This window comes from Cygnus atratus, chromosome 4 (assembly GCF_013377495.2).
Source record: "Cygnus atratus isolate AKBS03 ecotype Queensland, Australia chromosome 4, CAtr_DNAZoo_HiC_assembly, whole genome shotgun sequence".
Lineage (NCBI taxonomy): Eukaryota > Metazoa > Chordata > Aves > Anseriformes > Anatidae > Cygnus > Cygnus atratus.
In genome coordinates, this window is record NC_066365.1 from 15,173,980 (window position 1) to 15,188,701 (window position 14,722).

At 45.9% G+C, this 14,722-nt stretch overlaps 2 protein-coding genes across 6 annotated transcripts in view; one reads left to right on the forward strand and one right to left on the reverse strand.

Moving 5' to 3' along the window:
- YTHDC1 (YTH N6-methyladenosine RNA binding protein C1) overlaps window positions 1-14,722 on the forward strand; it is a 42,904-nt gene that overhangs the window by 22,937 nt on the left and 5,245 nt on the right. The gene's annotated exons all lie outside the window — the stretch shown is intronic.
- LOC118247811 (UDP-glucuronosyltransferase 2A2-like) lies at window positions 703-11,917 on the reverse strand. The gene is made up of 6 exons (XM_035546118.2): window positions 10,914-11,917; window positions 5,675-5,823; window positions 4,267-4,398; window positions 3,765-3,852; window positions 2,802-3,021; window positions 703-2,136 (listed from the first exon to the last, which is right to left on the reverse strand). Exons 1-6 carry the CDS (start codon window positions 11,821-11,823, stop codon window positions 1,860-1,862), a joined length of 1,776 nt encoding a protein of 591 aa, XP_035402011.1. The 5' UTR covers window positions 11,824-11,917; the 3' UTR covers window positions 703-1,859.

Here is a 14,722-nt window from a genome sequence, read left to right on the forward strand (position 1 = left end):
TTTGCAGATTTTAGTCTACACAGCTATAGTAAACATGAGCAAAAAATCTGACCTCCATCATGGAAACATATTTTCTTAATAGTACAAGAAGCTGAACATGTTTAACTCCCTCAAAACTATTTGTTTTGCAGTGAGGATTAGATCAACATGTCAAATTCAGTATGTTTTGACTCTTTAAAATTCAGATTAGATAAGCTAAATTGCTCTCACTAAGTAGTTGAAAAGAAGCACTTCTTCAAAGTACAGAGCACTGTATTTCCCATGCCCTTTGTTAGTCTTAGTGTCTGCACAAAGTTAGGAGCCTTGCTGGCCTTACTGCAAAAGACCTGACATCCTCAGGCAATCTTCTGCTGGCAAAAGCTGGGTGATGAGGACTGTTATTGATGAAGTATGGTGGAGCTGAACCTAGGGACTGTACTGAACAATTGTAGTCAGTTTTGTGATATGGGGCCTGAATGCTGTGCTGTTCTGCATTCTGTTCACTGTTAGATGTTTCTGCATATCATCACGATCATAGAAGGAGTTTACCAGAATATGCTGGATTCTAAGTTACTACGAGAAACATTAATAAAAGCTGTATTGTTCTACCCACTCTAGTTTGGGAAACAATTCACTTGCACTTTTGTGAAGGTTTTCTATGAAGAGATTTTAGCGGAGCTGAAGCTGTTAACAAAAAAAGCCAATGAAAAAGTTAATACCATGTAGGGAATTTTATTATACGAATATAACATTTTCTCAGTCTATTTTGTTTTTGAACGAATATGCAGCATCCAGAATGCAACAAATGTCAGTTAAAATTGGGGCAGATTCTTAAGTACACTGGTACAACAGTGGAGTAACCTCACCTTGAACAGGAGGCCTGAAGTATCATCAGTCTAATAGCCTTTCATCACTAAGGACTTATTTAATAATTTCAGGAGTGCAGCATGTAAGACTATTCCATCTGAGCCAAGGGCAGCATTGTTTTCACACCAGTACTTCAGGCAAAGCAAGTGTTCCTAAGTGTTCCTGCACCGTTCCTATGTGTGACTTTAATTCGAAGTTCCACGTCTGAGGGTTTTCCTGGATTTATCAGTGAGTGTGGCTTAGAGGATCTTGGGGGTTAAGATGACAGGTGGAAGTTATTTTCGTGCTCCTGTTGTGTTGCAGAATGATGGCCTGTGCAGCAGGACTCTAAGCATGTTGGATGGAAAAAAGATGGTTCTTGGAGGAAAGAAAGCCATTTCTGTGCTGTTTTTAGGACTTAAATATGTTCCTGTCTCCCCCTCAGCCACTGTCAGTGCATTTGTAAAAAGTGGTGATAAAGCCTTCACCAGTCTCCTGCAGCTCCCAATTTTTTATGACCTTAGTTAACCGTTCAGATGGGCACTTTTTCAGGATCTCATGACCTTGGCTTCACTGTCCAATCTGGAAAGAGCTTTTCTGACAGGAGAGACATTTTGATTTTGATTTATGGATGATGTTATAGGGAAGGTCAGAGATAGACTAAGAAAACTAGTTTTAAGTTCAGAGACCACAAGACAACACGCAGGAGGGCTGTATTTATGAATTGTACCAAATTGAATGTGACAAGTTAGAGCAGCGATTACCGTTTTGGGAACCCTGTGTGATAACTAACAGCATCCCAAGGGATTAAGCATTTATAATTCAATCTTATCGAGGCCAGAAGGAATTTACTGGCTAAGCAAGCAACTCTGCTCTGTAACTGATTTTTAGCATGACCCAGTTCAATGAGGTGCTTTGTGATATGTCCAGCTTAAAGCATATCCTAATAATTTTATTTACTGAGGAATATGCGTAAATGCCTTGCTGAGCCAGCAACCTACAAGGAAGAAAGAGGGCTGACGGGAACAGCACAGCTATTCTTTCTTTCTTTTTGCAATTCTACCACGTTTCCTACAGCAAAATAGGCAGCACTTGACAAGAATGAAGACAGCAATGGCTGCACAGGTGAACAAGAATGCCAGAACATCCAGGCAGTGGTACTGGTACCAGGTGAGATGGTGAGCGGCTGGTCTCAAGTGCTTTGCTCCTTTGTGACGCATGACAAATTCAATCCAGAAGACAGCTCTGTCCAGAGGCTTAGTTGGCTGGTCGTGGTGTATCTTGGATAATCTTAAAGCATTTTCCTTGTAGCTGGAAAGAAAAAAGAAGAAACCAAGGAGATTTGTCACTGTTTCCTGAAGCAACCCATTCCACAGCTAGCCCTGCTCTTGAGAAAGATAGAAAGCACTGCTTTCACTTTCATCAATGTGATTTAAAAATATTTGAAACCAGCCCAGTTTACTCCTGTCTGCACAAAAGTCGACATGTAAACTGTAATAGAAAAAGCCAATCTTTTGAATAGAAAAAGTATTCCAGTTACTCCGTTGAAAAAGCAACATGGAACTATTTGCACATCTGTTCAGATATTACATAGCTAGATTAACTAAGGATATTGGTGACTCAGGGGTAAGAGAAAGAACTGTGATGGCTCCAAACCGAGTACCTGTAACAACTGGCATTTTCACACAAAGCCTCTGAAGAACTTAACATTGAACAGCAGAGAATCATCTCAGGAGCTGCTCTGAGCTTTCCAAGAGCTATCTTTCTCAAAGGGATCTTAAAACGTAATACAAAGAAAATAGTATTACTAAACTCTCCTTCTGGGAGATGCAAATTCTCAGTAAAGAGACAGTTTTCATCTGCAACCCAAGCACCAGCTATTCGGTATTTTGGATTCCCACAAGAGACAGCAGAATTTCTCACATCAGCAGCCCAAGGTTTTAATAACCTTATCCTATAGTAAGAACAAAACTCACGAGGAATTGTTAATGACTGTATTCACTGCATCAACTAGGTCCTCTGTCTTCAGTGTGCCGAAATCCAGCTCAACTGCAGCTCCCTTTGCCCTCATGTGAGCGATGTTGTCATGCTGGTCAGCAAACATGGGAATCCCAACCAACGGGATCCCGTGGTAGATAGCTTCATAGATCCCATTGGTGCCACCATGAGTAATGAAGGCTTTCGTCAAGGGATGGCCTGGAACAGGGAAGGAGAGATGTGTGTAACAGCAGCAGACCGTGATCTCTGGGATATCAGAGCTGCCAACTACTTGGGCAGATGTGCTGCTAGAGAAGGGAACAGCCCTGCCCTCTGGATCAGCATCAACACCTGCACACTTAGCTTCCATACATTCATATTGAATGCAGTACATGAACCTTCACATTCACAACCCCAGAGTTACTTTAGCCCTTCTGCTGTCATGCAGTTCTAGGTTTTAGTTTTTACATGGCCTCAGGTTCATAGCAGCCTCCTTCTGCAGCCTTTCTTCAATCATTTTGAAGAATGAGCCCAGGAAATGAACTGCAGATGTGAAATGCAGCTCCAGAGTACAGAACTACTTTCTTACCGTCTTCCTCCTGCCTACAGGTGGTGCTTAGCCCTTCCAAACAAATGCCACTGGGCTCCCTAAGACAGACATTTGCTTAAGAGATCCGTCTGTATAGCTAAGCTCAAATTGCTGCCTTCGTGAGCTGCTGCTTCCTATTCCCTTTACAATCTGGCTGCATCTTCCATAGTTCTTGTATAGCCACTCACCTTGAAGTCAAAATCAGGCTAGGAAATTAAGGCTCAAAGAGCAAACCTCTGCTGCTCGAGGTACAAAACTAACTATAGCTGCAAGTGTTGTGTTTATTTTCCACCCAAATAAGCCATTTTAGCAGAAGAACAAAGGAAACAGTTTTTCAAAGGGTGTAATGCATCCCAGATAGAATCAGTCTCACCAAGCAGGTCATTTTGGGGTATCCAGTCATAAGTCCTGGTGTTGGAGCCCAGAGCTTCTGGTTTCTTTCCTTTGTACCTCCAAAGGACCTTGAATAAAGGAATACTAAGATAAACACAGTGCCTGTGGCATGCCCTTCTGTATTATTACATGTAATGTAGGACCTTATCTTAAACCCACTTCCCTTTCCCCCGTGATTCAAATAGCTTTGGCTCCAATTTATATCTTCGGTTAGTTATTATGGGCTTTCCACACAGAGGGATTTTTATATTTTTGCGTATGAACACACCTCCATGCCATTTAGTTTGGGGCCAGGGAGGGGAGAGAAACACCGGAACGCTATGTGAGGCAACTCAGCCATCTGCCTTTTTGCAGAGCCTAGCTTCTTGGCCATGGCATATCCAGCAGAGATGCAGATAGAAATCAAGCGTAAAAGGCTTGCTGAAGGGAATAAAAATGACAAAAAACAAGGCAGATTGCTTTATACTTGAAAGTAAATTCACCTTTTGTGGAAGCTGGCTGAGCGCTCTGGCAATCACATTACTTTTTTCATCAGTCAGGTTGTAGACCATTGATCCGAGAGAAAATACCACAATGCCATGTTCTCCTGAGCTCTGAACAAATTCTTCCATTTCCTAGGAGGCAGAAAGCATGATAATAGTGATTTCACAATGCAGATTACGCAGATTATGTGAACAGAGAGCATAATTTAGTTTATTGAGGTGATATCTGATCGTGGCATATGAGTACCTCTGTTGACAGAAGGCTGTTAGAAAGATACACCTGGCCATGTGCAAAACAGGCAACTTCTCCCGAAGAAGGATTGGGACAAGCATTGAGACAGGTAACAGAAGCTTTGTCTCTGAAAGCAAGTCAAGCAGTTTCAGGACACATTTCTTTCAGAGCATGACCAGCAGGAATGGATCCAGGTACTGGAGTTAGAAGGCCATACCCTGTGACACCCTCCCTAGCATAGTTTGTCGTGGTTCTCAATTTTTCTGGAACAGGTCCTACGCATTTCACAGCTCTGCAGCAAGAGACATTGCTGGAAACTGTTAGGTTGTTGCAACATCACGATCAGAGATTTGTCAAGACATTGCAGTCACTTTGTTAGCCAGTTCTGTATTTCCTCCAGTACAGCATGTATTGCTAACCAGATTTTACATGTCAGACCAACAGATCTTCCTGTTCATTCTTTTAGATGGTGTCGTATGAAATGGAGCATCCAAAAGGGAATGGCTATCCCTCTCCCTCAACTCAACCCTTGTAGCAGGGGTTGAGTTAAGAAGAGTTACAATTTTTTTTTTCAGTAGACAACTTAAACTGAAAAATACCCTGCCTCCTATAAGGTTCCTGCAGGGGTGATATTCTAGACCAGAGCATGTCATGTTGTCATCATCATCAGTTTGAAATTCCACTTGAATATTGCCAGTCACAGCAGAACATAGGCTGGGGAAGCAGAATATTTTACTCTCGTTACAATGTCTTAAACTAAGCACTAATAGAGAAGTGTTCAGCACTATTCTCTTTCTGCAAGTCTTGGCTCCATTTTGTCTAACAAATTAGTCCAGTCACAGTACCTTGCTGCATCAGATATTTGAGTGTTTTCATGGGCTGGAGGTCTGTATCTTAGAATTAAATCTTACACTCTGAGGTAGTACGTATTTCTCCTAAAACAAACACCCGTATTTGCTCCTGGTGACCTCAGCTATCATTTTTTCAGACAGCAAGCTGTAATCCCAGCCTTCAGTGTGTACAAGTCTGGGCAGATTGCTCAATAGCTCTGTGCTCCCCACCAGCAGCAGAGCATCTTTAAGAATGAGTTTTCTCATGACATGGCTTGCATGGCTGTTCAGGGAGGGAAACTGCTTGTGCGGATAACCAACCAGTGGCAGAATGAAGTCCGAATACCTTTGGCAACGGCTTTGCAGGCTGGCAATGAAGTCCTCCAACGAACTCAAAGTTGGGCAGGAAAGGGCGTGGAAATTCAAAATCCCAGTACGTTCTGATTAACCATATCTCTGCTTTCCCCATCGTCTCACACAGGGTTGTAGGCCTTCCTATGGACAAGGTACAAGGCATTTAGGACAATTACAGGTATAATCTTGTTTGCAGTAGATTACAAAATAGGAGCTTTACCTTTGTCTTTTGGCACTCCCAGTCAAACTGAGCATGAAATGAAAACTTGGACAAATCTAGACCTTGCCCCAACCCTGTTCAGCCTTGGCAGGTTGCTGCAACCAAGGCAATAGTATCTTTACAACCACTTTGAACCTTCAGAATAAATTCAGAGCAGTACATGAGTAAGTTGGGAAGCATTTAGTTTCTGTGCATTTCTTGTATTTATGGAAGATTTTATTACCCATGCTTACAATAAAAACCCACTTTGGGGAAGAGAACAATCACACAGAACTTAACATCCTAACAGAAGTAAATGAATCACTAAGTGATGATCACAAATCAGGGAAGAAGAGAGTTTTTAACTGAGTTCTGTTGCATTTTTCAAATGGTGACTCAGACTGTGGCTACTCAGGCTACAGTGCAAAACAGGTACAGCCTTGGGGACTGGGTAAGCTGCTGCTGAAAAATAATTGGAAAATTTTGCCAAAACTAAAGGTTCTCTGAATGCAATTCTATGCAAAATCCAATGTCCCTAGAAACCCATTTGTAGAAAAAAAAAAAAAAAAAGATCAATGGGAAAAACTCTTTTATAGCTTCCCATTTGGAAAAATACATATTCTTACACACATCTTGAAAGTTGTCTTCAGTATTTTCCCCACAAAGTGGAACTGAGGTGTAAGAGGGTTAAAAGTGTTAATAAGTGATTTTCCAAAGTAAGCTCAATGCAAACAGGATCCAAGCAAAATAAGCAGAAAGATGAAAGCGGGGCACCTTATACTACTTGATCAGCATTACAAATAAAGTTTTGTTTTGTTTGTTTTGTTTTGCTTCTACAGTGGAGGGTAATGACTCAGTTATAAAATTACTGGAGTGAAAATTAAAACTAGAGTGATACAAAGGTGTTGCTCTTTAAGTTGTATTCTGAAGTCGTTAAGTCTTACGTGGTAGAAAAGTTCAATCCAGGGAGAAGGGACTAGTTTGGAAGGCAGAGAGGTGTTCTTGCGAAACAGAGAAGAGATCAGAGGTCAGCAGAGTAATGCCTTTGTGCTTGCTGTTCAGTTGTTACCTGTATGAACACAGATACTCTGTACAAGGTTCAAAGTCCATTGAACTAAAAGGTCTCTTTAACAGACTTTGAATCAAGCATGAGCTGTACTAGGCTGGAACAAAAGTTTCAGGTATGTTGTTTGAGGAAACTATATTTCAAACTCTGGATGATGGAAGAAAGGGAAAGGTGAAAATACTTAACATTTATTCTTGGGAAGGGTGAACTCACACTTAGCATCCCATACCAAGCAGGGCTGCCAGATACTTCCAGGTGATGCATGCAATGCAACATGAATGAATGGTGCGTTGTGCTTCTCAGTTGTCCAAAGACAGTCAGCGTGCCTGTCCTCAAAATTAAGAAACAACAATTGTCCTCTAAATTCCTCTATAGGCACTAAAATGGGCACGCAGCTCATCGGAAGAGCTGACTAGGAGCATCATCATTGACAAAAATTGCGACTACATGCTATAAAGATCCTTAAGTGAAACTGTAGCAGAACCGCACATGTATCTGTTAGGCTGTATCAGCCCTAAAAGGTAAAGCACAATCTCTGTGCAACCTAAACAGAATTGTCATCTCTGCTGGACTCTGTTAAGAAATCAGGGTAACTGTACACTACTGCACATGGAAGCTGCTACAATGAATTTTTAAATTTTGCATGAAAATATTCTGCTTAACATGTAGAAAAGAATAAAAGAAATCAGAGATCTGTTCTACAGCAAATGAATGCAGTTGAGAATGAGGACTGAAGTACAGAACCAGAATGGGCTGGTGGCTGTGACAGAGCAGGGACTGGTGTCTTCTTTTGCAGTGATCCAGGGCCTCCTTCAGAGACCTTCCCCTTTCTTCTGTCAGAGCTGGAAGGAGCTCAGCATGATCCCCTCTAACATGGGACTACATCTTCAAGGAGATCATCAGCATAATTGTGAGACATCTGGAGAAAGTATTTTGATACTATAGCACTAGGCTCTCAAAGCATTCAAAAGGCACAACCTATGCAAGAGAGACTGCTCAGCAGCTGCCTTACCTAAGACATTACTGTAGTACCCATCCCATTCATCTCGCCAAAACTTGAAGAAAAATAAATCCGTGTAAAGGTAAAAGAGGAAGTTCCGCAGTCTCTCCACAAAGGACATCTGGTCCGTCATCCCCACTGTGCTAGCAGGCACATAAGAAGGTGGGGATGGGAGCCCACCACACAGCCTCTCTGCCACGTTCCCGTCAGAGAAGCGGAAGCTGTAGACAAAAGGGATTTCCAGTATTTGTGCTACAAGCTCTCCACCTACAGACAGAGGGTCAGCGATCAGAACATCAAACTTGGCCTGCTGCAGCTTTGCAATCAGCTGAGGGTTTGTCACCAAAGTGTCACAGGTCTGCTTTGACATGTCAGAAAAGGAGCCTATGAGCTCTGTCATCCTCCACATGACCTCCCAGGGGAACAGATTAGGAAGCTCATTCATCCAGAGATTGAGGAAGTCCTCCATGACAGCATTCAGGTTCTCCTGGGAAAAGGGCACTTGCAGGACCTCAAAAGTGAAAGGTGAAGAGATGTCTTCGTAGTTGATGAGCAGATTGCTTGATGGCACCAGCACAGTCACTTCATGACCCCGGAGAACGAGCTCTTCCAGCAGCACTTTGATGTTGATCCAGTGACTTGCATCGGTGGGCCAGACCACCACCTTCCCACAAAAGCCAGCACTCCAGCAGCATGTGTAGGCCCAGAGCAGCCAGAGGAACCTTTGTCCCATTATCTCAGCAGTCCGTGCACAACTCCAGTCTGACCAGGCTGGAAGCAGCTCACTGCTCAGAGTGCAAACAACTTCAGAGACAGCCAATGAAAGTAAGATCCGCTTGGCGCCAGCCTTGGCAAGAGGGCATGTCGGAACACCAAACACTCACGGGAGGGCCAGGCAAGCAAAAAATCCCATTCTGGAGTCTCCTCCAGAGCTGCAGCCAATCTCTGGAAGTGAAGGCAATTCCTGTTTCTGCTCACCACAGAGTGCAATCTGCAGCATGTGAGGACCAGAAATCCTTGCCCTGCTGCCAGATCTTCAAAGTGAAGCTATACATTTCTATGCCCAGCAGGAGTTTGGGCTAGAGAGAGCACATGAGCAGCCCAAGGGACCTTTTTGTCAGCGAAAGGATTAACCCAGTCTTTTCTCTTGATTACAGTCAGATTTGCTTCTTTGCCCTGTAGGAACCAACCTACCTGTAAGGCCAGTTACAGTTTTAATCTCCTGATTTATTAGGTGCAGACACAACATCCTGCAGTGATTCACAACTAGCCCACACAGAGTGCTCTCATCCTGTTTTCTCTATTACCAGATGTTGTGGGCACGCTGCTGGAAGGTCACAGTCCTGGCAGAGGTCATCCCAGCACCAAGATCATCCCAGGGAAGAAACAGGAGTAGGTGAAGAGGTCGGGTTTTGCTTACCACCTCCTGTCCCCTCCCTGCCCAGGGCAGTTCTACACAAGAGGCCTGACTTCCCCTCCTGAAGGTAATCCCACGGAGCAATCAGAGATGCTTGGTGCAGCAGATGCGTTCTGGGAGGAGAACAGGCAGCTGCTCTTTCCTGAGCAGAAGGAGAATGAGGCTCAGGCTGAGTCTAAGCAGGGCCTGAGCACACCTCCAGGAGCTCAGCACCACCACATGGGACCCTCACTGGTCAGAGGATGGAGCAGGAGGCTTTCATCATGTCTCAGCTTCACCCCTCGAGAAAGACTTCAGACAGGAAAAGCCTTTAGACAGAAAAGCAGCCAAAGTCATTGTAAGGACACAGAAAAAGCTTTTCCAAGGAGGTGGTGGTGCTGTACACGTGCACTGCACAAGCTGCAGATATTGCCACGTTGGAGTGCTTGGCCCTTTCTTTCACACCTCCTTCACCACGAGATACTGCCCAGACCAAAGCAGGTTGCAGTCAGAGGGGAGAACAGGTGGGTTAGCACAGGCTTTGTATATGTAACCTTAAGTGCTAAAGCACACATTTTATGACTAGTAGAAAACCCAACAAATCACACAATTACACAAGCAGCCGGAAGCTGACATAGCACTGGCTCAAAGCACACACTGCTGCCAGCACAAGGCTTTCTACCCTCTGCCAAACATGATAAGTAGCACACGTAAATATGCAGCTAAGTACTGCAGTAGTAGGACTTACTGCCAACTTAGCTTTCTCAACAAAGCCATGCGCTACTACAGATCTGAGAAATAAATAAAAATATGTAAGTCCTCACATTGGAATAATAATAGCCCTTTAATTCCTCTCCCTTCACCACACGCACATACAAATTGTCCTATTTCCTTCTAATCATAACAATAACTTCTTAAAACTTCAAAATTAATTCTGCAATTGATATTAATTAAACAAGCAAACAAGCCCAACTATCTTCTACTACTTCTTTTAGACACCTTCAGAAAAGCCAAGGACCTTTCCTCCTTTCTGCTGGGGGCCTTTCATCACTGCAAATTGAGACTCGGTGCACTTTTCCTAGCCAGCAGGGCTAGCTGCTCTCCCAGACCTTTTACAGTCCCTGGGAGGCTGCTTTCTCTCATACTGAAGACAACTAAGGATGTGAGAATGGTATTAGGGAAAAAAATGTAATGTTAGATAGCCTTCTACAGCTTTGTAATTTTCTTCAGAAGTTCATCAGTTGAATTTAGTAGGCATGCAATGTTATTTTGCTCTTCTTTGTGTCTGTTGCATTTGATGTATGATTGACTGACCTGTTTCTATTTCAAGTGGTGTTAGCACTGGTTTGCCCATCTTAAAAGTACCTATATTGTTTGAGCTGTAGCAGCATAGCTAGAAGCAGGTAAGGTTTGTACTTGCCTGGGTTATTAGCTGTGACGTGGAAGATTTTGGAGGAAGGAAAGGAATTCAGGACTGCCTTGGTCCTGGCTGGTACCTTGTACCAAGGCTCTGGGTTTGTAGCCCTATGTGTATGGCAGGTGTAATCTCTATAAGTAAGAGCAGCCTTACCTAAAACATCACTGTAGTATTGATCCCAGTTTCCCCAGAAAAGGTAGTGATACGTGAAATCCTGCAGAGCATAGGAGACGATGTTTTTTAGCCTCTCCATGAAGGACATCTTGTCTGTTAGGCGGCTTAGGATGGCTGGCACATAGGAAGGAGGTGCTGGGAGCCCTCCGCAGAGTCTCTCCACCGTATTGCCTATGGAGAACCGGATGGTGTACACAAAAGGGATACCCAACATCTCTGCAAAGAGCTCCCCGCTGGGCACCAGTGGATCTGCAACGAGAACATCGAAGGCAGATGCCCTCAGCCTTTCCATCAGCATCTTGTTCCTCAGGACTCCATCACAGATGGTTTTGGTTACAATCTCCAGCTTGCGCAGCATTTGAGCTATCTTGTAAACGCTTTCCCAGACAGGTAACTCTCTCTCCTCGTAAAACCAAAAATAGAAAGATTCGTCCATTATGGCAGCCATCTCCTTTTTGCTGATCGGCACCTCGACCACCTCAAAGTGGAAGGGCGAGTGCTGGGTGGCGTTGAGGATGAGGAAGCATGAAGGCAGCAGCACGGTCACCTCGTGGCCCCGGGCCACAAGCTCCTTGAGGATGTACTCCACATTGAGCCAGTGGCTGTTGTCAACCGGCCAGACCAGCACCTTCCCACCAGACCCTGAGCCCAGCACAGCCAGCAGCCACAGCACGGCCACCTCCTTGCCAGCCATGGTCTGCCTTGCTTCGCAGTGCGCCCGTGGCCTTCCTTCACTGGGAGCAGCAGGCCAAGCCAAGCCAAGCTGGGCTGGGCCTGCATGACACTGCCTTGCACTGCAGGCAAGGGGCCAAGGTAGCTGGTGCAAAATCCCGTCCTGGATAACACGTGTTTTCCTGGGGAAAAGGTGACTGGGACCATCTGGCACCATCTGGTGGTCAGTGGCTCGCTGAAACTGGGAGACGTTTCCTCTGGAGCAGTGCAGAGAGCTGTGAGCCTGGGGGACTCCGCCCTGTGCGGGTCACATCCTGCTAGCTGTCCTGCCCGTCGTGCCTGCCTAACTACAGTCTGCTGGTCTGGGTACAAGCGGTGACTGCCATTTCTCTGGCAGCTGAAAGTGCAGGTGATGTTCACCCCCAAAAAGGTGGAGGCACCATTTTGCTTCATAAAGTTGCTAAGCATCTGTTTACATTGCATTCAACGTGGAAATCTGGGTCTCGAAGTGGATGAAGCGACGTGGGAAAGCGAGCGACTCCAGTGTCAGAATAAACCTGTCCTGTCCTCACGTGGACTTGCCTTACCCAGAGCCAGCCCGGAGGGAGGCCAGAGCTGGGAGGTGATGGCATGGGTTGTCCTGCCTGCCACTAGGTGCCGATAATGCACCGTAAGTGGAACCGGAAACTACGCTAAATTGCTTTAGCTGTCGCCACGCTCCTGATTTGCAGGTAAGGAATAATGTGAGCCCTCTTTGCTGTGCCAGAACTGAGTCGCTGGGCTCCTGCCTAGCTCTGTTGCTCACAGTTTTCCTAATCATGCTGTTGTGCGAGGCTTTTGCTGTGGCTCCCGTGCTGTCCAGAGCGTCGTTTCCAGCATGAAAGCAAAGGTGGTGGTAGTGGTTGGGCCATGAGAAGCCAAGCTGGGGCCCCTATGCTATGGCCCATGTGCTGTGCACACGACAAGAGCTTGGTGTCCTTGCTGAGTCCCGCAGTGTGCAGGCAGTTGCAGGCGGCTGCGTCCCATGAGACTTGGAAGTGCCTCATTTCAGGGGGTACGTGTGAGCTCAGTAAACAAATCATGGTGACTGCGTGTAATTAACACGTACTTACCTAAATACATTTTTTGATGTATTTGCTCAAAACAGTCCGGAACAAAAGCCTTCTTGCTTTCACTGTTTGCTTGTGGGTGGAGCGTGTTTGCACAAAACAGTCTTTACTTAGAGAGGGTTGGTTTTAATTACCTGTGATGTAAACGAAGTTTCTATTACAAAGCCACAGTGCACCTCGGTGTTGCTACTAAGGGTCAAGGTTGCGTGTAACTCTCCAGTCATCCCCCTGTCCCCGCCTTGTGATGCTCTGCATTGGGAAAGCAGCTCTGGTGCTGTCTGCTTTCTGTGCAAGCAGTCATTGAGGGGGAGATGTACAAGCTGAGCTCTCAGCAAGGTGAGCTCAGCTTATACATCCACAGTCCATGGTGTGAAAGTTGCTTCAGCCTCTGCATTAGAACCAAGTACAGCAAATCCAGCAGCTGGGATGCCTGCTGATCCCTGTCTCCATACAGTGGCATGCCTGCACAGCACCCTGTCAGGGGTGGGTGCAATTGATGGAGTCATACCCAGGGTGGGTAGGTTGGTGACTAATGGCTTAAGACTGGAAGTGTTGCCCTGCTAGCAGGGTCCCCAGGGAAATGTGCCTCCTCCTTTGTAAATACATTTATTCTTTTGGTTTCTGCAATCCCTCTGACCTACAGTTCCAGATTGACGTATTGGCTGCCTGTAAAAGGTCCCAGTTTTGCCTGGCTTGGGCTGCCTGGCTCCTTCACTGGCAGCTTGCTCCTTTTCCCACATAAGGACGTAAAAATTTTTTTTTTTGCTGGCCATGCTGGCTGACACCCTCCAGACCTTGCCTTTGCCTCCTGTTCTGCAGCTCATAACATGGGAGGCTGTGTAATGAATGAGAAGCGAGGTAGCAAAGGCTTACCTAAGATCTTGCTGTAGTAGACGTCCCATTCTCCCCAGTAGCTCTGGAAAACATAGTCTTGCAAGTGATAAGACACAATATTTTTTATTCTCTCGCTGAAGGACATGCGGTCGGTGAGCTCAGACAGGGCTGCGGGCGTGTAGGACGGCGGGGCTGGGATCTTGCCACAGTGCCTCTCCACGGTGGAAGCCGGGGAGAAGCGCAGCGAGTACACGAAGGGGACCGCCAGCTTGAGAGCCACAAGGTCCCCACAGAGGGTCACTGGGTCTGAGAGCAGCAGGTCATAGCCAGACCCCTGCAGGTGGGCCATCAGCTCCTGGTTGGACAGCACCGCATCGCACATCTGCCTGTTGAGCTGGTGCCAGCTTTTGGACAGTTTTCCCAGCTCCTTGTAAAACTGCCAGAAGGTCAGGGTTGTTGGCCTGTTGTTCAGCCACAGTGCCACGATCTCCTCGATCAGGTTCTCGATGGTGTCTTTCTTGAAGGGCACGTTAAAGACCTCAAACTTCTCTGTGGCCTCAGCCTTGGGTTGAATGAAGAGGGAGGCGTTGGATACCAGGACGGTGACGCTGTGCCCACGACGGATGAGCTCCCGTATGACTGTCTGCACATTTAGCCAGTGGCTGCCTTCCGTTGGCCAGACCAGCACATTCCCACAGCAGACAGGCCCTACAAGAGCAACCTGGAAAACAAGCAGCTGGAGGCACTTCGTGGAGCTGCTGGCTTTTGCGGCCATGGCAGGATTAAGGGCTAGATATCCTGTGAGTTCTGCCTTCCAGCTGGGAGCACTCCACCTCTGCGCCGTGGCACTTTGCTAGCACCCTTAGCAAAGGCAACAGCCCGCTGCTGTGCGAGTGGGGCCTTTCAGGCCTATGTGTGGTCTGTGGACTGAAAAGACAGGAAAGGATTCTTGGTGATTTGCTTTTCCCTTCCTGCCTCCTACCTTGCTAGCTTCCCCCTGTGGGGACTCCTTTCCCTAGGTAGGGGTGGCAGCAGTCCCAGCTGCTGTCAGAGGTCCATGCTACCCTCAGGCCAGTCCATTTGTGAAAGAATTTCATCCTTTATTTATAATACCTTTGTAGTTCCTCCCTGAGGAGCAAAATCCTTACCATGGAAAGGAAAGCAAATAACAAG